This window comes from Phyllobates terribilis, unplaced genomic scaffold (assembly GCF_046119375.1).
Source record: "Phyllobates terribilis strain yellow unplaced genomic scaffold, ASM4611937v1 Scaffold_1__5_contigs__length_1240528914, whole genome shotgun sequence".
Lineage (NCBI taxonomy): Eukaryota > Metazoa > Chordata > Amphibia > Anura > Dendrobatidae > Phyllobates > Phyllobates terribilis.
In genome coordinates, this window is record NW_027362761.1 from 1,066,660,741 (window position 1) to 1,066,688,030 (window position 27,290).

General features: G+C 41.2%; 1 protein-coding gene across 3 annotated transcripts in view; it reads right to left on the reverse strand.

The window, feature by feature from the left end:
- Positions 1–306: 306 nt before the first annotated feature.
- The window catches only part of CRACD (capping protein inhibiting regulator of actin dynamics), a 190,259-nt gene continuing 163,275 nt past the window's right edge, over positions 307–27,290 (reverse strand). For all 3 annotated transcript variants that reach the window (XM_073645446.1, XM_073645448.1, XM_073645447.1), the window contains 6 exons: positions 25,404–25,472; positions 24,768–24,941; positions 18,800–21,737; positions 7,654–7,844; positions 5,424–5,577; positions 307–2,641 (listed from right to left, as the gene is read on the reverse strand). In XM_073645446.1, coding sequence (XP_073501547.1) covers positions 2,484–2,641; positions 5,424–5,577; positions 7,654–7,844; positions 18,800–21,737; positions 24,768–24,941; positions 25,404–25,472 — 3,684 coding nt within the window. In that variant the 3' untranslated portion in view covers positions 307–2,483. The remainder of the gene's footprint in view (positions 2,642–5,423; positions 5,578–7,653; positions 7,845–18,799; positions 21,738–24,767; positions 24,942–25,403; positions 25,473–27,290) is intronic.

Genomic DNA, 27,290 nt, shown 5'->3' on the forward strand with positions numbered 1-27,290 from the left:
AAAGGGCTAGTCCCGTCTCCAAGATCCTATCCCAATATGTAGTAGGTGTAATAATATGAGCAAATGCCTCCAATTAGAAATGTAGTATAGTTCTTCTGATTCACTGTGTCGCTTACCCTATGTGCAGGGCATTGCAGTAGCTTAGGTATTCATGATTACAACCAGTAACAACTAACTGTCACTATATGAGTGGTCGTAACCATAGATATTCATGCTACTGCAATGCCCTGACCATGGGGAAAGCGACATAGCGAATCAGAAGAACTATGCTACATTTCTAATTAGAGTTATTTGCTAATATTATTACACCTACTACATATTGGGATAGGATCTTGGAAATGGGAATAATCCTTTAAGTTACGGGTATACGTGTTCTTTGTTCAAAAGTCTAATAAAGGGCACTAGAGGCAAAACTAAAGCAGGTACAAGACAAGGTTACTTTGTTCTTGTCTTGTGAATCCCTGCGCCATTCATTGCCCCCTCAAGTCCTACACTAGGCATAAAACCGTCGCACAGAGTGCTCCTTAATATTTTCTATGACATGTTCTCTCTATTTTTATTCACTGTACAAAAAAATACTTTATAAATAAATAACTTTTTCCACTAAAAAAAATACCAGAAGAAAAAATGAGTAGGGCTCTCTAGTAACTTTCATTGGAACTGACCAGTCATTCATTAAAGGGCCTGGTCCGTAGCGCTCACCCGTAGCCCCGCTACATGTCCGCCCCGAACATTACTACTTTCACACTAAAGGCAGACCTTTTATACACATACAAAATGATCATCTTATTATGGATACTGACAACTTTTTGTTCATTTATAATGGTAGTCACGCACTAAATCCAAACAGACCACATGTTCACATTTTATACCCACTACTTTGTGCATAGAAATAATATGATCAGCTCTCACATATCTTTTTCTTGCGAAGTTTGAGTTTAATATATTTAGGGAAAACCCTCTAGATTATTGGAGTTACTATTAGATCTTGGCCACTAAGGCCCCGATTTCACTATTTTTTTGTCTACTTTTTGGTGTTTTAAGCCAGTTTTTTTTATTTACATCAATTTCTACTTTTAGTTTGTGCCATTTTTAATTACATTTTATATGTTTATTTTTTTTCTTATTATTTTTCTGTTCGCCATTGTGGTCCTGTTTTTTTGTTTTCCAGATGTTTGTAGATGATTCATCAAATGCAGCTTTTTTAAAAAGTCACAACATTTTTGCTGAAATGTACTCTAAATTCCCCCTGGAGTTCTGTGTTTTCAAATACGCACCGAAGGTTAGAATGGATGAGTGGACCCGTGGAAGTTCGGGTTCTGGTACCTAACCGAACCTGAATCCCAAACCCATTGAATTTTGGAGCTCTCTTCTCCTCCCTGGACTCCCGAACTGTAAAACGGACTTCCAAGAGAAGTTCGTGTTCGGAGTTCAGCACTGGACACCTTTCCAGTTCAGGTTCACTCATCTCTACAGATTCATTTACGCTGAATAAAAAAACCACAGTGGGCATGAGATTTCTATAAGTCCATTCACTTTGCTGGAACTGTAAGACGTTGCGTTTTTTGTGCAGAGAAACTACACAGCGTAAAAAAAAAATAACCAAAAACTCATCGTGGGAACTTAACCTTAAAGTTTGCGGTGTTACACCCTACCTCCCCGTGTAGCCACACGAATTTAAAGAACATCCTCCAAATTCGCTAGTCAGCTTCCAAATCTGATGTCCGTAACAGTATTCTTAGTCCTCAGCCTCTTCTCTCAGTATATAAGTATTTACCAGGAAGAAAATTAGCATTTGTACTCCACCGAGAAACCATGTCTACCACCTGCCGTGGCAAAGTGACCATGACGAACCCTAAAGCTGGCAATATATACTAGGCAGATTCTGCAAAATCCAGTTGGGCTTCAACATTACTATTGCCCATGTGTTTAATCCGATTTAATAGCACTGCAGTAGAGGCACATAATACTATAGTGTGCAAAATATGAGTGCATCAAAAAGAAAAAGTGCAAACCGGTATTGGCCATATTGGTCCAGAGAAGACATCATTTTTGTGCAGGTTGTGTCAGTCATCATTCAGCTAAGATAAAAATCTATGCTCATACTCTATTCTTATGAAACATCAATACAGCCATATACACAAGCCATCTGACTACCTGAATACAATATTTATAGAGATCTGTGATGCCATCGGCACGGTGAGATTTGTAGCTGGGTTGCTTATCTCCCTGCCCTGTTAAAGTCATCTTCTCCATGACCTGTCACAGACCTTCCATTACTCCAGTCTCTCGAAATGTACAAATAAAGGTCATTTGTATGATCACATTTGACCAAAATAACAATTATAGTAATGTTTCTGGAGTAAGCCCCCCAGACACGTAAAAGTTATCACTGTAGAAGTCTATCGCAACAACCATATAGCGGTACACAGAGAGGAGGTGAGGACATCTAAGGGGAATCTTAACTACTCAGGACAAGGGATCTACTTGATGATTTGTGGACAGTCGCTCCAAGCTTTTGATTTTCTCTTGGCTAATGCCAGCCACGCTGGTTCTGAGGAGGCAGGAGTGGCATCTGGAGTGGAGAACCTCTTTGGAAGATCCTTCGCATGTGGTACGGGTACAGTCTCTGTGATTTCCACTGTAGGAGAAACAAAGATATGTAATGTTATTTACAAGAAATCACATGTACAATGTATAGACTTGGCTTATTTTGATACATTGTATCTATTTTTATTGTTATTTTTACATAGAGCTGTATATAGGAATATTCAGGCAAAGTTTAACTGTCCACCCAATAGTTCATCCAACAGTCTTTGCACCATGGTTAGTATGTCTTACTGATCATAAATCATTCTTTCAATCACCATAAAACATGGTGATGTAATTATTGTAAGTGTGTGTGATCTTCAGGGTTGCTGACCTACATTTACGTTATTTCTGGACATCTAAACCAAAAATCATCAATGAAAATGAAGAAACATCCAGCTCCCATGATCAAAATAAAATAATGTATGGCTTTATTGAATAACCACAAAAAATATGAACAAGACATGGAGTGTAGATATCCAACGCGTTTCAGATCAATTATGATCCTTTATCATTGCCAAGGTTGATTGGAAACACGTTGCATATCTGCACTCCATGTATTCTCCATATTTATTGTGGATTCTTCAATAAAGCCAACTATTATTTTATTTGGATCGTGGGAGCTGGATGTTACGTCACTTTCCTCTTATCACACCTGTGATCCGTGCACCTGGTGCTTAGTTAGTTGCACTTTTCTTTTTCAAAAATCACGGATGGCCCCAAAGTTTTATGGAAATAAACTATGCCCCTTAAAAAAACAACCACATCTTCATGTCACACCCTCAACATAATGCCTAAGTATGACGAAGCCGGAAGGTGAAACGCGCGTCGAGGCTTTTGCACGGGTCCCAAGCGCACTCTGCTCCATCTGATATTATGACGCAAGGTAATTCCTATTCTTTATAATTTCTCTTAGTCATCAATTGGGACATATTAGAGATAGGATAGGATCGGGCTGCACTTATTTTTTGACTGATTGGGGACATATATCCAACCGATAATAATACTTCAGTGTATTCCTTGGTCCAATATAACTACTAGGATACTTTGTTCATATGATTGGGCACCCAGTGTGTCTCTCTATTTCTTTCACTATGGTGGATATTCCATCACCCTCTCCATAGTGTTGTTGCAGTATCTCCTCATTCCAAACCTTTTATATGATCTTTTGTGTTGTATATTTATATTATATTGAATAAAATGTAATACTTTTTCATAAAACTGACCCCACAGTTTTTTTGAATTCCTGTTTGCTCTCAATGAAACACAATGATGATCTATTCATTGAGTTATACAGATTTGGGAATTCTTTGTTTTTGGGTTTTATATATATGTTAGGGAAGCTCTACTAACTAGAGTGTAAGACATACTGTTACTGCAGCTCTGGATGTGACTGGAGTATAAGGCTATGTGTGTATGTTCAGGAATTGCCTGCAGAAATTTCTGCAGTGTTTTCATGCATTTTTGATGCGTTTTTTTATGTGTTTTTGCCTGCGGATTTGCCATGCGTTTTTCCAATGCATTGTATAGGCAAAAACGAATGCGGAAACGCACAAAGAATGGACATGCTGCGTTTTTTTCCGCACATGAAATCCTGTCAGGAAAATTCCTGATCATGTGCACAGAACTTGCAAAATGTCATAGGAAGTCATGGGATAAGGTATGCAATGCGTTTTTGGTGCAATTCTGCGCAGAAAAAACGCACCAAAAATGCACTGTGTGCACATAGCCTAAGTCATGATGTAACAGGAGAATAGTGATTGAAGCTCAGGATGTAACTAGAGTATAAGACATACTATGACTGCAGCTCTGGATGTGACTGGAGTATAAGACATGATGTAACAGGAGCATAGTGATTGCAGCTCAGGATGTTACTAGAGTACAAGACATACTATGCCTGCAGCTCTGGATGTGACTGGAGTATAAGACATGATGTAACAGGAGAATAGTTATTGCAGCTCAGGATGTAACTAAAGTATCAGACATACTATGACTGCAGCTTTGGATGTAACTAGAGTATAAGACATACTATGACTGCAAGCTGTTGATGTGACTGGAGTATAAATCATGATGTGACTGGAGAATAGTGACTGCAGCTCAGGATGTAACTAAAGTATCAGACATACTATGACTGCAGCTTTGGATGTAACTAGCGTATAAGACATACTATGCCTGCAGCTCTGGATGTGACTGGAGTATAAGACATGATGTAACACATTCCCACCACTTTTTTCTGCAGACTGTTTTTTGCACAATAAAAAGGTTGAAATCCAGCTCGCCTAGGTGAAATGCAGTTTGTGGACATTGTCCTAGGGCGGTGCAGGGATGGAAGCTGTGTCAGCAGCAGGGAAAGATGCAAATGTTGGGTGTATCCAGCATCACATCAACAGGTAATGATTAAAATCAAAGTTCTTTACTATTTCATGGTAAAATGAAAGATTAAAAAATTTTTGAAAAATTGTGTAAAAAACATTGACTTTTAACATTGACTTCAGTGGCCCAGTGGATTGTACTATGAGTAAGAACTTGTTTGAAATGCGTAAGGTTCATCCCGAATATTTTTTGCACTATTTTTCAAGAATATTTAATCTTAAATTTTACCATGGAATAACAAATAACTTTGATTTATATCATTACCGGCGGACGAGATGCTGGATACACCCAACATTTGTTTTTTGCAGACTGTCTGAATTGACAGATGGTTGGGAACCAAGTGCGCGTGATGACCGCTGCCGTGAATGGAGGGTATTGGACAGAAATCTTGCCATACACTAGTAGTAGTAGTAGTGCCTATGGCTCTGTTCATACTTGCGTTGGAGGCGCCATTATTATACCTGTGACAGATGTTGGAAGAGTGTTGGATTTCTGCAGCTGTTCCCTGCGCTGGAGTCTCGTCACCACGGTCTCACATTTCTTCTCTTCCTGGGGCACTGGCTTCTGCAGGGATCCAGATCTGCTCCTGTATTCTCCTGCTTGAACACTGGATGTCTATAAAAACAATATTTGGGAACATATTATATATTTATGAATTCATCAGCAAATTACAATCTTCTTTTTTTCAATGATTTCATTACTTTCAATAATATCTGTTACTTTCTGGATTTAAATTAATGTTTGTCCTCTAGTTCAGATACAATAATCTTTGAGCTGGCTATTATAAACTTTTAAAACATCAAGGAACTTACATAGGTGGTGTATATAGGGTACTATATTTGTCCACGTCAGGTATTAGCACTTAAGTAAATGGGGTTGAGTACCTATGGATGTGAGAAGTACTTCGTCTGTTAAAAAGATATGCAAATAGCCTCTTTACAGCAGAAGGGGACTTGATCACTAGCGCCACCTATTGTACGTAGCAATCCTAAAAGTCTATATCGACCCTGGATAAAAGCCAAATCTGAAACTCCATTAGCATATACGTGTTTCGTGGTGTTTGCCCCTCCTCAGGGCAATACAGGAAATTTGATTTGCCTGTATGAGAGCCTCTGACTGGGGATCTAAGGGGGAACATTTCACCTGGTGGGTGGCTACATTCAATAGGTGGCGCTAGAGATCAAGTCATCTTCCTCGCTGAAGAGGCTATTTGAATATTTAAATTTCCTAAGGAGCATTGCATGGCTTGTTAAAAAGTTGACATTTTAATCTCTTAAAGGTCTCCTGGGCACAGAATTGACCCTAAGTAGGTATAAGGAGTACTTTATCAGCCTCCCAATACCATTTTTATTGTTCCCTATGTTATACCAAAACTCTATATGTGAGTGTTTAAAAACAATGTGAAATCTTTTCAGCTCTCCCTATCTGCAGGCAGTGGACTAGTCAGGGACCACTGTCCATCATTGCTACAACGTGCTGGGATCATGCCCACAGCAGCGTGACTGACACCCTTGTGTGTGCAGGGAGGAGGGATCCATTCAGAAACACTTCTAGCAAAAACAGGTCTGTTACAAACGGAACAAAATCAGATGCAAAACGGAATAAAAAATGGCCATTTTAAATGGATGCGTTTATTTATTTATTTTTTTAAAGATTCAATCAAAAACTTTGGCTTTCATTTGTGCTCGGTTTGTAAGGGATCCATTATTTTTTTAAATTCTGGGTCCATCACAAACGGATGACAAAAGGACATGTGAACAGAGCCTTACACTGATCCTGATGAATTTGCATTGTATGTTAATGTATTAATTGTTTGAAAATAAAATGTAAAATCATATTTAAAAGATGTCCAGAAAAAAATTACGAAGATGCAGTCTTGTCAAAGAAAATAACATTTCATACACTACATATAAACAAAAAAACATACTGACTAGCTGTCCACATAATAACTTAAAAAATTAAGTTAATAAAATATTTACAATGAACTGCAAATGGAAAAAATATGGCAGACATCTCTTGTTTATTCACACCGCAAAAAACATGACACAGTAAGCAATATGTACCTTTTAAAAGTACAATACTATTTCTCACAAGAAAAACAATTCCTAGTAAGTCCTGTTAATGAAAAATATAGCGACATCACTTGCGGGAGCGGCGCTGGTTTCTGCATGCTAAGTATCCTTCTGACAATGAACACTGACAGTGCACTCTCTTGGTAGCGCCTTACTTCTGATCAGTCGGAGAGCGAGCGCACTGTCACTGTGCTTATTGTACAGTGACAAGAATCTACTAAGCATATTTCGGAATTGACAACCGATGCAGGAGCTAACCCAGCCCCCGAAACGGAGGTCATTGATGAAGCTTTTTATCATGGAGGGGGCAGGGACTGCAGCCTCTCCTCCCTGATAACGCTTTGTTGGAGCATCCCAGCATGCACTGGGATACTCAAGCGAGGCGTCATCAAAAAGGAAGTGGAAAAAAAATACAGCAGTTAGAGTAGTGAGGGAATGGTAGTAATGGTAGGCAATTTTTAATTAAAGTATATTAGAAAATAGATTAAATTATGACATTAAATAGATATTTAGGATGAAAACTTATTTGTGTTTCAGACCACACCTTTAAGGTTTTAATATATTAAATAAAATATTATTTGTTTACATATTTAATTTGAGAAATAATAAATCAAATTACAATTTCTTTCCCTAGTTTGTCAGCTTGCTTGGCCTCTCTAGCTTGTCTCCTCTCGTCCCTTGTTGCTTGCTGCTCGCGGAATCCTTTTTGCTTCTGAAGAGCAAGTGTGATCCAGAGGGGCTGAGCAGATTCAACTTTCTCCATCAGTCTTGTGCCATCTAATGAATGCCGGCTCTGAAGCACTGGTCTGTCTGTAAGAACAAATCATACAGAACGTCAGTCATCTCATGATAGAAAGACAGGTGATCTTACATACCTCAACCTCCTACTCATAAACTAGTAGAACAGTCGTAGAACTTGAAATCTACCTGCAGCTAAGAAGCAAAAAAAAGTAAAGATACAACCAACATGAGAATAGTCAAAAAACGTACACTTAGCATTTAGGTCATTCTAGTGAGACTACACATCAGCTCTTTATAATGACCGATTGGAGATTTGTTTTTAATGTACCAGAAAGGTGTTAGCTTTTCCTGTCTATCAAGAAAAACATCATACCAGCATACTGTATTTTTCTCATAAATTATTGCTTTGTTTTGTCAATTTTATGGCTTCAACATTTTCCAAATGTTGAACCAATATTAAAATGTTGTCCAGCGATCCCAAAAATGAAATGAATAACATTAAATGTTATATAACTTAATGGTACATTTCAATTGCGCTAGGTTCCCTGTTCGTCTGGTGGCAGTGGCGTACTGCCAATGGCGGCAGACCACGCGACTGCTATGGGGCCCGTGAGCCGGTGGGGCCCCATAGCAGTCCAGGGGTGGATATACCGCCGCCGGTGCAGCTGCGCCGGGTCCCCACCATGCAGCTGCACCAAGGGGCCCGCATGGTGCAGCTGCTCCCTGCACGTGGCGGTCAGTGAGCGATCCCTGGAGCTCTGCTGCTGTCAGGAGGAGAATAGCAGCGGAGCTGGAGGGTTCGTCCTCTGCTTCCTCCCTGACCCAGGCGCGCGCAGCTTGATGACGTCATCATGCAGCGCGCGCCTGGGTCAGGAAGAAAGCTGCCAGCAACCAGGATGATGCTGCAGGGGAGCGAGCTGAGGTAAGTTGTTTTTTTTTTGTTTGTTTTTTTACTGAAACACTGGGGAGGGGAGGTGGGGGGAGAGCAATGGTGGGATGGTGGGGCTGGGGAGAGCAATAATGGGGCTGATGGGGCTGGGAAGAGCAATAATGGGGCTTATGGGGCTGGGGAGAGGAATTATGGGGCTGGGAAGAGCAATAATGGGGCTGATGGGGCTGGGGAGAGCAATAATGGAGCTGGGGAGAGGAATAATGGGGTTGTTGGGCTGGGGAGAGCAATATTGGGGCTGGGGAGAGGAATTATGGGGCTGGGAAGAGCAATAATAGAGCTGGGGAGAGGAATGATGGGGCTGGGGAGAGGAATGATGGGGTTGATGGGGCTGGGGAGAGGAATAATGGGATGGTGGGGCTGGGGAGAGCAATGATGGGGCTGGAAAGAGGAATGACGGGGGCTGGGGAGAACAATGATGGGGATGGTGGGGCTGGGGAGAGCAATGATGGGATGGTTGGGGCTGGGGTGAGCAATAATGGGGCTGGGGAGAGGAATAAGGGAGTTGATTGGTCTGGGGAGAGCAATGATGGAATGATGGGGCTGGAGAGATGAATGATGGGGCTGGGGAGAGCAATAATGGGGATGATGGGGCCAGGGAGAGGAATGATGGGGCTGATAGGGCCGGGAAGAGGAATGATGGGGCTAATGGGGCCGGAAGAGCAATAATGGGGCTGATGGGGCTGGGGAGAGCAATGATGGGGCTGGGGAGAGGAATGATGGGGTTGATGGGTCTGGGTAGAGCAATGTGGTTGATGAGGCTGGTAAGAGCAATAATGGGGCTGGGAAGAGCAATAATGGGGCTGGGGAGAGCAATGATGGAGGTCCTGGGACAGAGCAATGATGGGGGGGGCTGGGAGAGAGCAATGATGGCGGTGTTGGGACAGAGCAATGATGGGGTTGCAGGGACAGAGTCATGATGGAGGTGCTGGGACAGAATAATGATGGGGTGCTGAGAGAGAGCAATGACGGGGGTGCTGGGAGAGAGCAATGACGGGGGTGCTTTGACAGAGCAATGACGGGGGTGCTGGAAGAGAGCAATGATGGGGGTGCTGAGAGAGAGCAATGATGGGGGTGCTGGGAGAGAGCAATTATGGGGGTTTCAGTTTGCTTGTACTTTGAAGCCTTCTATGTTTTCCGTGTGCACATAGCCTTACAGTTAATTGGGGAGAGTCACAGAGACTGAATAATTTATATTATTGGCTGGTAGAGATTATAGTTAATGGGGGCACAGTGCTGCTTATCACTTTATATTTTGATTACTAAGTGGCTAATAGTATATTAATGGGGGGGGTTACATATCTGTATTCGAGGACGCAGAGCGGGGGAAACAAATGTATGCATACAATATGTGACCTTGCTATTTTCTAGGCTGGAGATCATTGTGACAAGACGAGTCGTGGCTGGGAGATGTCGACGTGAAGGTCTGACCAGATGGAGAAGAAGCAGCAGAAACCGACTCTGATCAGATGACACGTCAGCGGTAAGTGCCTGGATGTAAATATTATTCTGTATCTGCACTGTGTGACTTGGAGTGATAATGTTATCTGTAAAATCCCTTAGGCTGCATTCTCACATTTATGTGAAATGTCCGTGTGCTGCCAGATCTTTTTATCGGATGGTCCACGGACTCGTATAGTTTTATAGATCCATTCACACATCCATGAAAATCACGGATCTGAGAATGAGATCTGTGAGGGTCAGAGAATGTCCTGTTCTGATCCGATTTTGAGGATTAGAATAGGACATGCTCAATGCATCGGTAAAACAGGGCAGCACACTGACACTGCACACAGATGCAGGAATGTAGCCTTATTATGTATAGCACAGTCCCTTAGTATATAGTGTACTCACTTATTATGTATAGCGCCGTCCTTAGTTATATAGTTTCCTCTCTAGCTCTAGGGGCTCACAGTTCGGGGAGCATACTGTGTGTTGGGGTCAGCATACTTTGCCCTGGGAGTTGAGGTAGGGTATAGTAGGGTCATTATACTGCGTATGTGGAGGAATTCACCATGGGGGTATCATACTGTGTTTGGGGGCCCCTTTTATTGGCATCACACTTTATGGGGCAATGAAAGAGAGATCTAGGACTTCAGCAGGAGGAAAATTACTATGTTAAGGATGGAAAGTTGTGAGATGTGATCTTTGGTAACCCCGACTATTATTTACATTTTATTTTGAAGGGGGGCCCAATTAGAGCTTCTGCTATGGGGCTCCATGATTCCTATGTACGCCGCTGTCTGGTGGCCCCTACAATCCTGGGTGTATCCCAGCAGTTTCCAGAGAAGGGAGTGAGCCAGCCCCCCCTCACACACTGTTACGCTTACGTGCCGTCACAGGAAATAGTCAAATGTTAATCACATGACTGGAAATTAAGCTGCCGGGACTGGAGCAGCTACAAAAGGGTCAGGGCATCTGACATAATTAAACTATATTAGTAAGTTATATAACTATTTTTAACTTTATTTTTTTTGTATTTGGCTAGACAACCCCTTTCATTTATTTCATGCCCTTTAAATTGACTTTCCTTTATATTTCCTCCAAATTTAGAGTTGAGCATTTGCGCTACAAAGTTATACTTTTGTCTCATCTGCCTATAAAGCATTTTCCTAGAAACATTATGGAACAACCAGTTTGAGCACATTTGAGATGGACCAGAATGTTTATTTGGACAACACTGCTTTCATTGTGATGTCCTTCCACTACTACTATTCATTTTCAGTGTTTTTTTATTAGAAGACACATAAACAGAGGTGTGTGCAGTGTCTTCAGTAGGTCCTCTTCTGCCACCCTTGGGTACTTTGCCATCTCTAACAGGAACAAGATACCCATTCCTAGGGAAACCTTCAACAGTTCTGAATTTTCTCCATTGGTAGTTGTCTAATCATGAATTGATGCACACCCAGGTCTTTTGGATTGATGTATACCCATGCTTTTGTAGCTTATCTAGCCTTATGAGTTTATATAACAGGTCTTCTGAAGGTTGCTTTCCTTGATGGCCTTGTATACCTAAGCCCCGGTTCACAAATCCATGTTTTGCATTTCCAGTATGGATTATGATGCACAGACAGGCTGGACCTCTAACCCGAACTTGACAGACTTATACAGTTTTGCTAAAAAGTTTACATACCCCGGCAGGATTTTTGCTTTCTTGGCCTTGTTTAAGAGAATATGAATGATAACAAAAAAACTTTTTCTCCACTCATGGTTATTGGTTGGGTGAAGCCATTTATTGTCAAACTACTGTGTTTTCTCTTTTTAAATCTTAATGACAACCAAAAACATACAAATGAACCTGATCAAACGTTCATATACCCTGGTGATTTTGGCCTGATAACATGCACAGAATTTGACACAAATGGGTTTGAATGGCTACTAAAGGTAACATCCTCACCTGTGACCTGTTTGCTTGTAATCAGTGTCTGTGCATAAAAGCTGAGTGAGTTTCTGGGATCCAGACAGACTCTTGTATCTTTTATCCAACCACTGACGTTTCTGGATTGTGAGTCATGGGGAAAGCAAAAGAATTGTCAACGGATCTATGGGAAAAGGTAGTTGAACTGTATAACACAGGAAAGGGATACAAAAAAATCCAAGGAATTGATAATGCCAGTCAACAGCGTTCAAACTGTGATTAACAAATGGAAAAGCAAGAGCTCTGTAAAAAACAAACCACGGTCAGGTAGACCAACAAAGATTTTGTCCACAACTGCCAGGAAAATTGTTCGGGATGCAAAGAAAAACCTACAAATAACATCAGCTGAAATTCAAGACTCTCTGAAAACTAGCGGTGTGACTGTTTCAAGATGCACAATAAAGAGGCACTTGAAGAAAAATGGGCTGCATGGTCGAGTCGCCAGAAGAAAGCCATTACTGTGCAAATACTACAAAGTATCTCGCCTACAATATGCCAAACAGCACAGAGACAAGCCTCAAAACTTCTGGAACAAGGTAATTTGGAGTGATTAGACCAAAATTGAACTTTTTGGGCACAACCATAAACGTTACATTTGGAGAGAGCTCAACAAGGCCTATGATGAAAGCAACACCATTCCTACAGTAAAGCACGGAGGAGGATCGCTGATGTTTTGGGGATGTGTGAGCAGCAAAGGCACCGGAAACTTGAAGGAAAGATGAATGCATCACGTTATCAGCAAATACTGGACGCAAATTTGCACTCATAAGCCGGAAGCTGCGCATGGGATGTACTTGGACGTTCCAACATGACAACGATCCAAAACACAAGGCCAAGTCAACCTGTCATTGGCTACAGCAGAAGAAAATGAAGGTTTGGGAGTGTCCATCTCAGTCTCGTGACCTCGATATCATTGAGCCACTCTGGGAAGATCTCAAGCGCGCAGTTCATGCTAGACAGCCCAGGAATTTACAGGAACTGGAGGCTTTTTGCCAAGAGGAATGGGCAGCTTTACCATCTGAGAAAATAAAGAACCTCATCCTCAACTACCACAAAAGACTTCAAGCAGTCATTGATGTTAGAGGGGGCATTACACGATATTAAGAATTGGGGTATGTGAACTTTTGATCAGGGTCATTTGGATGTTTTTGGTTGTCATTAAGATTTAAAAAGAGAAAACACAGTAGTTTGACAATAAATGGCTTCACTCAACCAATAACCATGAGTGGAGAAAAAAGTTTTTGTTATCATTCATATTCTCTGAAACAAGTCAAAGAAAGGAAAAATTCTGCCGGGGTATGTAAACTTTTGAGCACAACTGTATGTGCCCATGAGGCTGTTGAGTTTGGCCAATCTGTGCATCCCAGACCGTACTCGGACCATGAAACATAGATATGTGAATCCATCTTTAATGTAATGGACAAAGCACCTGTGCAACCAACACTTCCAATTTCATCTTAACTGAAACTCCTTTTGCCAATTAGCTCTTGGAAAAGACATTAACAGAGTTGCTCTTACTTTTTCTTTCTGCACTGTGGATATTTACTGAATGTGCTGAATAAAACATATGACCTTTTCATCTGTACTGTAATTACTTTAGATAGATTGTATACAGTGAATCTAGAATTGTGACTCCTAACAATTAGACCGCATTTTCTTAGCATTTGAAGCAGAAATATAGAGTTTGTTTGGCATTGTGAAAGATCTTGGTTGATTTTCTTATAGACCTTTTTTTCCAACATCTTTTCGAGCAGATATAAACGTATTTTTTTCCTTCAGGATAAACAGATCTACTTTAGTTATCAAGAGAAAGGAAAAAGATCCAAGATCCAGCTAGGGAGTCTGTAGAATAAAAATTCAAATCTTCATTTCATGAATTACAATCCAATGTAATTCCAAGATGCATCTCACATGCAAAGAAAAAAAAAACTAGCATACCTACGCGTTTCAACAATATGCCTCAGTTGTATGAAACGCGTAGGTATGCTAGATTTTTTTTTTTCTGCATGCGAAATCCATTTTAGATTTACATTGGTTTTCAATGTATGAAATAAAGATTTGCAGTTTATTCTATGGACTTCCTAACTAGATCTTAGATAATTTCCTTTCTCTTGATGACTTTCAATGCGGGAGAAGTCTATGCAACAGCGAACACTAATTGCCAGTAAGCTCCCTCTCTTTCTTCCTGTCAACTTTAGTTAGTTATGATGTTTTTAAGTGTAAAGTTATGAATATAAAGTTATCTTAATCGCCAAGACTCCTACAGTATTACTGATTTATTTTATGCCAACAGTTTTCATCGTATCCTTATTGACACAGATCTCTGACGAGCTCCGTGTAGCTACATAACTGATTATATGAATAGGTTGTGGAGTTACTGTAGTCAGAGGTGTACATCAATGCCAACAACCCCAAGCATGATAAAGAACGCAGTGACAGCCAAATGCACTAGACAGGTTAAAGGTTAGAGGAAATGCGTCTGAAAAATAATCAGCTGTATTCTATCAAAGAAGAAAATAATAGTGAAGCCAACTGCATCAACAATTAAGATTGTAGCAGCAATATAATTTGCTGATAAGGCAATTTATTATATTTTCTGTTCTATGGTACAGGCATGAACAAGGAAATGGAAAGCATAATTATATTGTAAGCAGTGGTGTAATTAGAGCTCTATGGGCCCCAGTGCAAAATTTGGACCTCGGTCCTCACCAAAATGTTGATCAAATGTATGGCCCCCTGTAAAAATGTCTTCCATCCTGGTCTGTATAATGTAATATTGTCCCCCATCCTGTAATAATGTCTCTAATATTGTCCCCTTTCTGTAATAATGTCCGCATTTCTCTTCATACTTCGTAGCCGGTGCATTGGAGAAGGCAATGCATGACAGTCATGAGCCGCCCCAATCACAGGAGCTCATGAGCACACTGACATCAGCTGCTGGCCTCTGATTGGTTGGCGGCATGTATAGATTTTGTGGTGCATGGAGCCGGCAGTTCTCTGCACCATAATATATCTCAGGATCTCAGCGCTGGTATCAGCAGACATCCTGACTCCATTGGCCCGGTTCCAGTCGCACCCTCAGTGACCATGATTGTTATGCCTCTGATTTTAAGACGTAAGCTACGCATCTTATGATAATAGAGTAAGGGCCCCAATACACATCAGACTAAAGTCAGCTAAACCCACAGATATCAATGAGTTCAGCCGACATTCTAATGTGGAAGGAGAGGGCACTGGCCGACTGATGATTAGGAGAGATGTCAATCGTGCATGTCAGATTTCAGACTGCCGATGACATGTCGGGCGACAGCTTTCTCATTAGCGCTCCTGTGTATGGAAGTGTCAGCTGAGATGGCTCTCGGCCAAAGCATCATTTGGTCAGTAGCCATTAGTGATGAGCGAGCATGCTCGTTGCTCGAGATTTACGAGCATGCTCGGGCGAGCACCTATTATCTTTAGCATGCTCGGGTGTTAGGTTTTCGTCGCTACCTGAACATGATTTGCGACTGTTTGACAGCGTTAATACATGTGAGGAATGCCTGTTTTTCCAGCATTCCACACATGTATTAAAGCTATAAAACAGTCGCAAATCATGTTCACGGAGTGACGAACACTTAACGCCCGAGCATGCTAAAGATAATAGGTGCTCGCCCGAGCATGCTCGTAAATCTCGAACAACGAGCATGCTCAATCATCACTAGTAGTCCTCTAATGTCCGGCCTAAGGATTTCTATATGGCCATAAAACAACTGCAATATCAGAATCTTCATGGTTCTACTGAACTGAATGACCATGTTGATGCGTGCAGTTTAGTAGAGTCTTGGAGGTCCAGGCTCCCACTTATCATGGATACAACATAGCAGACTTTTCCAGTAACATAAAGGTTAGTATCTTGGAGAAAACAGTGGTGATTTGTAACTTAAAGAGGACCCTTTCACCACGTCAATTTATTTCTCTTGCTCCCCTAAGCATTCCATTTTGTTTTTTTTTTAATCATACTATACTATATAATACACTATAATGCTCCACAGATATGGGCATTTCTATTTTGTGCAAATTTTTAAGGTCTTTGCCAAGGAGGCGATGCTCCCATGATTCTCTAGGGGCGGGTCTACAGGCTGCTCTGCATAATTACCATGTGAGCCACGCCCCTTGTAAAGACTGTAAAAATCGGTGCTAAATGAAAAGGCCCATATCTCTGGAACCGTGCATCGGATTCAAAAAACGAAAAGTGAGAGGAGTAGTGGAAATACAATAAGATAAAAAACTGAACACTTTTGACCTGCTGACAGCTTCTCTTTAAGGCTGTATTCCCCCATCGCTGCCACATTGAAGAAATATTTGCTTCATTCTTTCAAAATTGCAGTAAAAGCAGAGCAGTCCTGCCGATAACTTTATGTGAACGCAGCCTTAGATTGGAACAAATATCATATTTTGGATTTTCTCAACAAATTATGTCATTCTCGTAGAATAAATTTTTTTTGCCACCAATTAACTGAGGCCTCTGCCCTTCACTAACATTAGAATATAGGGATTTGACACTAGTGTGAACACGGATAGCGGGAAATTATGTGTTTATTATATTTGCCGAAATTCACGGCTTATTACACAGACGTATGTCGTGTCATGACTGCTGCTCATAGATCACAGCGTGGTGCACCAAAAAATATTCTCATTGGGGCTATGTTGACACTAGAAATGTGGCTTTTACTTATTATGGAGGCGAGAAACCAAAGATATCACCAATGTCTGACAGACTCCATTGGCTTATAATGAGGTCCATCAAGTTTCATAGGGGCCTCTGCCTTTTCGATAGAAGTATAGCGCTGAATGCAAACTGACTGCATTGGGAACATAGCTATACAACCATGCCACTTTCCTGCATTTTTTTTTTTTTAAATCTGCTATGAGAGTTTCCCTAAATATGGCACACGCCACTGGCACCACTTTTGCAAAACAAACATTACATTACTATTCTGACACATTTGATAACTTCTCAGTTTCAGTGTCGTCATGAAACTAGTTCTTATGTGCAGCACAGCTCGTTCCTGTGTTTCTACAGCGGGGATCATAGTTATAAATGTCTGTACACGAAATAAGACTTGAGTCAAACGTTCTGAATTACTTACACGGTTGTGAATAATTGCACCACTTTATGAGACACTTGGCTACTGGTAAGTGATATGACCAATGTTGACTTATTTTACTCAATTTAAAGGGGTGGTTTGGGCACATGATATTAATGACCTATCCATTAGATAGGACACCATTTACAAATAGGTGTAGGTCCAACACCCGAAGCCCCCACAGATCTGATGTTATTAGGCCCGGCGGTGACCAGATATAAAGCAGCACAGCTCCAGACACTCTTATTTAAGAGAATATCAGCTGATCTGCAGTATCCAGCAGCGGGACACTGCACATTACACATGGCAGTGCTGTTCAGCTCTGTTCAGTGGTTACATATGGCCACTGCTGGAGCTAATAACAGCAGATCAGTTAGACCGCTCCCGATCTGGTATAGTTGACGGATCCTAGGAAAGGTCATCATTGCCATATGCCTAAAAAAAACATTTTAAAGGGAAGCTGTCACCTCGGAAAATGCTTTTTATCTGCAGATAAAGGGTGAATCTGCAGGTAAATAGCGTTACAGTGCCGCATTATTGAATGCCACTGGTTTTCAGTTATGGGGGCAGCTACAGTCACTGCTCACAGTACCGCACACGATACTGTGAGCGGCGGCTGTAAGAAAGCATCAGCACTTTAATTAACAGCTCTCAGTGCAGCGCATCTGTGCAGAGATGGCTGTCAATCAAAGTGCCGGGGCGTACTTACTGCCACTGCTTACAATATCATGCGTGATGCTGTGAGCGAAAACTTTAGCCTCTCCATGCATGCCCCCATGACTGAAAGCCGGCAGCTCCTGGGAGGAAATAAGTTAATTTTCTCCAGGTAGCTGCACTTTCTGTAAGGCAGGCGAGCAGCATTATAACTCCATTTACCTGCAGAACTAACCCTATAGCTGCAGGTAAATAGCATTTTACAAGGTCACTTATTCCCTTTAAAAAGAACCTGTCAGCACGATGTTGTCATGTAAAGTAAAGACATGGCTGTAATGGTGCTGTAATGCTGATTACATTGATACATTTGATGAATAAATCTGCATTGTGGTTCTTCTGTAATCACCATTAGAAGTTTTCTGCTAATTATATTTGGGTGCACAGGGTCCGGACTGTGCACAGGGTCTTCTCCTACTGTCCGTGATTCCCAGCCCTTCCGCCTGCCTCCAGGTTTTGAATGATCTGATTCCTCGCTTTGAAATCTCAGCCGTGACCTGTCATTCACAGAACGGAGGCGGGCGGAGGGATCACAGACAGGGAGGAGAAGACCCTGTGCACAGTCCGTACCCTGTGCACCCAAATATAATTAGCAGAAAACTTTAAATGCTGATTAAAGAAGAACCACAAGGCGAATTTATTCACCAAAGGTATCAATGTAATCAGTATTACAGAGCCATTACAGCAATTTCTTTACCTCACATGACAAATCGTGCTTACAGGTTCTTTATGAGTAACTTCAGTTGGCAGCTTTAAATCCTTGATCTGAAAATGTCAGTATATAAATAAAAGATACATAATTGAGATCTAATTATGTTACCTCTTCCAGTTTTCTCTGGTCTTTTATCCACTTTCTCTCGCCATGGGATTGATGGCAAATCTGTTTTTTCATGCTCCAGACTTTCACTATTTTTTGAAGATGACAAAGCAGCACTCGATTTAACTTCTTCCATTACACTTCTTTGTCTGGTTTTGTCCATCTTTTCCCCATGAGGGTCATTCACATCTGTTTTACTAAGTTTTGAAAGTGGGGAGGATGGTGGGGTTGGGCTGGATGGTTTAGGTGCAAGTGATGGCTTCTGGATGGTGGGCGACTTAGGAGCTATTCTGTCTTTGTTAGGTGATGACAGATGGTGGCTTGTACCTAGGATCAGTGGAGAAATTGGGGTGCCATGCATGCTTTCAGATGAGTTGTTTGAGGTATCTATCAAGACTTTAACAGCGCTATCTTTCCTTAACATTGTAGGGGACTCTGAAATTTCTTTGTCTGATAAAGTCCTTATTTCAGTTTCATCTCCTGCAGAAAATGGAGTAGGAACTCCTTCAAAGCTGTCTCCTGCGCTATATCGTTTCTTCCTCTTCTGCTCATTCTGAGCATCTGAATGAAATCTCAAGGAATAATGTGTCCTTCTTAGTTTGATTCCAAATGGAGCCACCTTCTCTTCTGAAATTTGTAATAATTTATCTGTTCTCATATTGTGGGACATTTGTACATTGGGCGAAGATTGTCCTTCTAAATGACGACGAGGAGACTGAGGTGGGTTAGGAACCAAAAAGGATGGAAGATCTTTAGAAAATATACAACCTTCTGCACCGCTATCAAGCATACCTTGCTTTTTCAGATTATATTCTACCACTTCTTGAACACTTAATGCTCTTTCTGTAGGCCTTCCCTGAGCCATGTTTTCGGGTAACACTGTCCCTATATGTTCCTTACTTCTAACCTCAACGGTTTTTCCAGTTTCTGGAAATTTTTGCCATGCTGGTGTTATAGAAAATTTTGCACTGGCTGACATTGTCTTTCGTAAGAGATTATGGGATTCGACTTTACCCTTTCCTGTCCAGTCATCACTAGATACGTGAGTATCGCTTATATTATTTACAGTCATGGCAACATTTTCAGATTTGTTGAATATTTTTGACCTAGCGGAAGCCAATTCTGCATTGATAGACTGATTTTCCAATGTCTCTGAAGTGTATTTTGTTTTACTGCTGATGTACTTAGTATTGCCAGTATTTCTTTCATTTTTGGTTTCAACAATATCTAAGTTCCTCTCTTCTTTTAATCCAAGTAATGCCTTACAAGCTGGGTCCTTAATCTGATTAAGGTTCACTGCTGTACTGCACAGTTGTGCTCCTGTAACCAAAATTGCAGTGTGGGGAATGCTCTGCGAGGATGGAAGAACTTGTGAACTTATATTAGTTTTAGTCTCGTTAGAGCCTGATGTATTAGGGCATGTTGTTTGCTGCGTTCGTAATGTAACTGGAGATAAATTAACTTTCTCAAATATCATCTGCTTTTCACCTGATGTGACCTTAAATGTAAATGGTCTTTGCCTTTGGTCAAGTTCCTGCCATCGCAATTCTTCATTAATCAGTCTCTGTTTCAAATCCACGTCATTTTCTTTACTTTCCTCTTCTGTTTTTGGCTTTTCGGGGAGCCGTTTCTCTATAATACAGCTTTTATCATCCATAGAGGAATGCTGTGGTTCGTCTACATTCTTCTTTACATCCTCAATAATAGGATCTGATTTTTGTAATAGTTCCTTGTGAAGGAATTTTTTATCCTTCTGGCCTTCCACTTCGAGCCCTTTGTTCTCCTCAGTTGCCTTATGGGCCCTCTGTCCCTCCATGTCACACCTCTTCCCCTCTTCTTCTAGAACTGACTTTTGAAGTTCCTCTTCATGTTTCTTCTGTTCTTCAGATTTCTGGGAAGTTTTCTGCAGCTCCAGTTCACACCTTTTCTGTTCTTCTACCTGTAGTTCTTTGTTTTGCTCCACTTCATGCATTCTTTGCCCTGGTGCAATTTCAAATTCTTTCTTGCTTTCCTCTGCGATTTTAAGCACATTCTGCTGCTCAAGTTCACGGTTCCTCTGCTCTTCTATTACTTGAATTGCTTTCTGCTGGTCTACTTCACAGTTTTTCTTTTCTTGTGCGATCTGAAGAGCTTTTTGTTGCTCAGTTTCACACTTTTCCACCTTTTCTTCCAACGTAAGGATTTTATGCTCCACAAGTTTGTATTTGTTTTGCTCCCCAGCTTCCTGCAGAGCTCTCGCTTCCCCAATGTCACACATTTTCTGGACCTCTGCCACCAGAAGAGCCTTTTGCATCTCGGCTTCATACGTTTTTTGTTTCTCAGCTTCCTGCATAGTTTTCTGTTGCTCCATTTGCGGCTCTCTCTCTTTCTTCTGCTCCTCAGCTTGCTGTACGGCTCTCTGTTGCGCCTGCTCACAAGTTTTTTGTTCTTCTAGTTTGAGGCATCTACGCTCCTCCTGTTCACGTTGTCTTTGCTCATCCTGTCTTCTTTGTTCTGCTTCTTTCAAAATTTGTTCAGCTCGCAGTTTCTTCTCTTCCTCACATCTACGCTGTTCCTTCATTTCATTTTCTTTCTGTTCTCTTATCTTATGCTGGAGCCTTTCTGACTCAATTTTCTTAATTATTTCTTGTCTTCTTTGTTCCTCTTCTGTTTTAAGTTTATCAGCTTCTAACTTCTTTACTTTATCCATGTGTCTACTTTCTTCAGATTTAAAAGTGACTGACTCCTCTTGTTTTGTTTCCCAGTCTTTTTTCACTTCATGTTGACCTCTGGCCACTTGCGTGTTCTCAGGAACCTGTAATCCAGGGGCTTTTGGTTCATAATTAAGAGACACAGTGATATCTTGGTTAGAAATATCCATTGAGTGGTACATGGCTTTATTGAGAGATAGATGGACATTCAGTCCAGGTTCATGTTCATTATCTTCTATGTTGTAACAATCCTGAAGAGAAGATTAAAAATGTTGTAAAAGGAGGCTTGTAATAAATCATAAATTATAAGTTCATTGTCAGAAATCCTAACATAAAACCTAAGGGTTAATCTCCTAAAAATCAACTTATCCCTATCTTGTTAATCACTGGGGCTCTGACCACTAGGACCCCCCTAGTGAAGGGAAGTCATGAACCGCAAGCATGAGGCTCTACAGCCCATCCTTAATGGAGAGGACATGTGCATGCTCGACTTCTGCTTCATTCCTTGTCTATGGGACTGTTGAGCATGAGCACTGTGTTTGGACATTTCCATCAGTCCCATAGACAATGAATATAACTTCTGTTCAGTCCAGGACACGACTGTTCTCAGGTTTCCAGAGTTCTATTCTTGGGAATGCAGGGGTTCAGGCGGTCAGTAAGTAATCCCCCATCCTATGGGTAGGTCATCACTTGAATTATTTTTAAGAATACACCTTTAATTAATGGCATAATAATGTCAATGGATGAGAGAGAGAGGGAGTCACTGCCAAACACGCCAGGTGCTGCTTATTGAAAACCAATAATCTAATTAGGCCTATTAATCGCCTCCAATGAGCAAGAGCAAAATTAAGCCAAAAATAGTGATTTAGTGATTTATTAGCATTATTCAAATATAATTTGGCAGCTTAGATGGTCACTGGAATTGTATGTAAGAACCAAAGGCAAACAAATATGTGCCAAGACTGAAATAATATCGATTATAATTCTATTCTATTATAATAATACCAATTATAATATTTAATACTTAATACATCATAGGTTTTTAACTAATAATTATATTAGTTAAAAACCTAGGATTTATTAAGTATTAAATATTAAAGTGACATATATAGATTTCCAACAAAATAGACAAAAGGACAAATTGATGGGTGAGCCAATAAGGGAACGTCAATAGTAAAAAGGCACCAATCACATAACAAATATAATCCCACTAATCCTACTAAGGACAACATCTGCAAGGAGTTTGTATGTTCTCCCCATGTTTGTGTGGGTTTCCTTTGAGTACTCCGGTTTCCTCCCACACTCCAAAGACATACTGATAGGGATTGTGAGCCCCAATGGGGACAGCAATGATAATGTATGTAAAGTGCTGCGGAATATGTTGTCGCTATATAAAAATAAAAGATTATTATAATAATCAGCTCAAGAGTTATATAAATATCCAAATAATCAATAAAAAGTAGTATTCACACACATACACATATATATATATGTATATATGTATGTGACTCGCCTCCTGGGCCGTGGGGCACTCGGATCCGGGCAATTAGGGAAACGATGGGAGTAGTAGTGGCAACCCGGTTCCGTGGCTCAGGGTGGTCAGGCCAATGGTAGTCTGCTACGTGCTTTAGATAATGTCTGACTACGCCACCCGTGGATTGCGGTTATTAGGAACCGCCGCTGCAAGGCAGTCCGCTGGGGCTGATGATGGGTGCAGCTGAGGTGATGTGACTCCCCACGGGAAGAGTGCAGCCCCAGGGCAGTGTAGTGGATGCTGGGAGTGATGGTAGTGAGAGTCCCAGTACCGGTAGTGCCGGAGGAGCGAAAAAGCACACAGACAACGTACTGCAGTCCAGCGTCTTTACTCACGGTTAATATCCAAGTCACTTCAGCTGGCAATGACTGCCCGAGCCGTGCTGCGTCCACCAGGTGTGGGGCTCGGTCAACTCCCAGGCAGTTCAGGAGCATGGCACAGGACCCCCTTTTATCCTTTCTCTGGCCTGCCTCACCAGTGACCCACTTTTGTCCAGCTGGCGCGGACCTGTGCGGTTAAACGTGGGCCCCGTCCTCCGCTGTCCTATATGGTACCTTCCTAGCAGGTTTGATGAGGTGTCGCACCAATATATGATCACGACGACCGGTGTTTGGCTGAGGGTTGTTTCTCCTCCACCAACTTGGGATCCGGTACCCTTAATCTGCCTGACCCTGCACCCTGGATTCTCGTGGGTTCTTAGGGTCCCTTCCACCTTCTTGTTCCTGAGCCCTTCTGTTTCTCTGTCTCTCCTTCTTTGCAGTTCCTTTCTGTTTCTGTTCCTTTCTCTTGGAGCTGAGATGAGCCAGAATCTCAGCTCCCCTTCACCTCCTCCTCGGCCTCTTCTCCAGGCCCACTTCTCCTTCTCCTCTCAGGCCCCGGCCTCTTCCCTAGGCCTGCCTCTGGAGCAGCACTCAGCCTGAGCTGCTGCTCCCTGTCTTCTCCTCTCCACAGAACTGAACACTGTTCTAAGATGGTGCCCACCTTTTATACCTCCCTCTGACCATGAGCCCAGGTGACCAGCAACCAATGGGCTCCTTCCTACACTCAGGAACCGCCCCCTATCTGCCCCTACAGCACTGAGTGTTCCACCCCTCCCTCCCCACTCCAGCAGGGACATGGTCGGTCGTGCCTGCACTTCTGTCTAGTGGGAGCACCGTTGAGCTGTCCCTGGGAAATGGGGTGTGTGTGCTGCATGCAGCTAACTGAGCCCTGGTCCATTCTCCATCCTTACCCAGGAGTGGAATATCACACCTCTGGTCCGAGGTGCAATACCCCTGTAGCGGCCGAGCCCTCGGGGCGCTACATATGCAATGATTCAGATTGGGGTTCTATAAAGAGTAATTCCCAAACATCTAGATAAAGTACACATAAGAGGCTCACCCACCTATCACCTGACGCGCGTTTCACAAATGCTTCATCAGGGGTGAGCTTCTTATTACTCTGTGTACTTTTTTCATATATCTTAGATTTGTAAACTAACAATTGATATTATATAAGTCCTGGCATATATTTGTTCGCTTTGGTTCTTTCATTAGTGCCTTTTGAGACCCCCTACCCTTTCCAGGGTTGCAGGATTCTGTATCTAGGAATTGTATGTAGTTTACACAAAAGAATGTGAGTTTTGTATTATAGACTGATTGCAAAGCCACATTCTTTCTATAGATGCATTGAAAGAGAAAGGGCAGACATCTAAACTACCTTCATCTGTCTATATGCCAACATTATACAGCACATCTTCATACATTACCTGGGACATTCCCCTGAGTTTCTTTGACACTCTCTGATTTTTTGGCTTCACAGCAAGTTTGTGTTTAGCGGCACTATTATCTAAACAAGCAGCAGATCGAGGAACAGCATCCAAATTTATAGATTCGATCGTGCCAGATGGTCTCTTTGTTCTAGATGATTTCACTGGAGTCACCTGTAACATAGAGTAGATGTGGGAAAATCGACTTTCATGGCCAAATATTTCTTTAATTATCAAAAAAAATTCACATTTAATTACCAGTTCTATATATAAATATCCAGTTAGGTTCCTTTTTTTATTATTCGATCTGTCCTCTAAACTTGCATTCATCCTGAAGGTACATGGCTGGGGTGTGCACAGAGGAAAGGAAACCACTTCTAGATGCTAAGTTATACCGCCATGCCCGTGGCAATTGTTTGCCACCATCACACCTCTTGAAGGAGGGAACTGTACCACGTTCCTAAGGCAAGTTTCAAAGGTACTAGGACTACTTTTTCTGTATGGTTTCTACACATTGACACCTCAAAACTCTAAAATCCCAATGCACATGGGCCACTTACAGTAACTGCAGCAATAATAGTAGTAAAATAGTATAATAAAAACAATAATAATAATAATAATAATAAAGAAAATGACCTTCTCCTCACTCTTGTGCTCTGGCTGAGGAACATTCCTAACGCCATGAGAACTTGGAGTTGCTATAATCTGAATGAAGATAAAAATACAATGGTGAATGGTTTATATATAAGAATAGCAAATAATAATAGTACTAGTTTACCATTACAGCCATATACCTGTAGGCAGGACCATGATTGTAGCATGGTAGCTCAGTGGTTAGCACTGTTACCTTGCAGTTCAAATCCCACCGAGGACAACCATTACAGCCATATACAGGTGCATCTCACTAAGTTAGAATATCATCAAAAAGTTAATTTATTTCAGTTCTTCAATACAAAAAGTGAAACTCATATATTATATAGAGTCATTACAAACAGAGTGATCTATTTCAAGTGTTTATTTCTGTTCATGTTGATGATTATGGCTTACAGCCAATGAAAACACAAAAGTCATTATCTCAGTAAATTAGAATACTTTATAACAGCAGCTTGAAAAATATTTTTAAAATCCGAAATGTTGGCCTACTGAAATGTATGTTCAGTAAATGCACTCAATACTTCAATTGGAATAAGTAACAGGAAAACCAGCACCTACGCCTCCAATAACTCCTTTGTATAGCAGGACTAAGCACCTATGCCTTCAAGTCTTGGGTGCAAAAAAAGGTTCCATTCATAGACAAAAGATACTGTGGATAGTTCAAGAAAAGTGGAAGGCACTCACCGGACTATGTTAAAATGCTTCTTTATTGTTTCTTCTCTAAAAACATCCCAAGCTGGGGGGTATATGTCATGCTGTTCTTGACGACGGCCGTTTTGCACTGACACATGCTTCAACGGGTCAAACAAGTATGGGGAATGTAACAAAGGTGATTACTTTTAATCTAATCAACACACAATGACATCACCAAAAAGGGTCGAAATAAGACCCGCCCATACCGCTGCGAACATATAAACAAAACAACGATATTAAAAACAAAGTACAAAAAATAATTATATTAAACCAGATATTGTTTTTAAACCAGGTATTGGTACTTTTGGCTGTGTGGACAGGTGCCAAGTCCTGCTGGAGAATGAAATTTCCATCTCCAAAAAGCTTGTCGGCAGAGGAAAGCATGAAGTGCTCTAAAATTTCCTGCTAGACGGCTGCGCTGACTTTGGTCTTGATAAAACACAGTGGACCTACAGCAGCAGATGACATGGCTCCCCAAATGATCACTGATTGTGGAAACTTCACACTAGACCTCAAGCAGCTTGGATTGTGTGCCTCTCCACTCTTCCTCCAGACTCTGGGACCTTGATTTCCAAATGAAAATTGGAACTTTGGGACCTCGTGGAGTGTGTCAATGACTGCCTTCTGGACATCTGTCAAGTCAGCAGTCTTCCCCATGATTGTGGAGCCTACTGAAACAGACTAAGGGACCTTTTTAAATGGTTAGGAAGCCTTTGCAGGTGTTTTTTGCTAATTATTTTAATTACTGAGATAATGACTTTTGTGTTTTCATTGGCTGTAAGCCATAATCATCAACATTAACAGAAATAAACACTTGAAATAGATCACTCTGTTTGTAATGACTCTATATAATATATGAGTTTCACTTTTTGTATTGAAGAACTGAAATAAATTAACTTTGTGATGATATTCTAATTTATTGAGATTCACCTGTACCTGTAGGCATGACAACAATTGCAAGAAGTTTTAATGTTGTCCCTGTGTTTTCATGGGATTCCTCCCACACCCCAAAAACATACTGTTAGGGAATGTAGATTGTGAGCCCCAATGGTGACAGTGATAATGATATCTGTGCAGCGCTGTGGAATATGAAAAATGAATAAATAATAGATGCTAGGACTTACTAGACTTAAAGAGTAACTAAGGTTTTAATTACTTTCGTAAATCAATAGAACA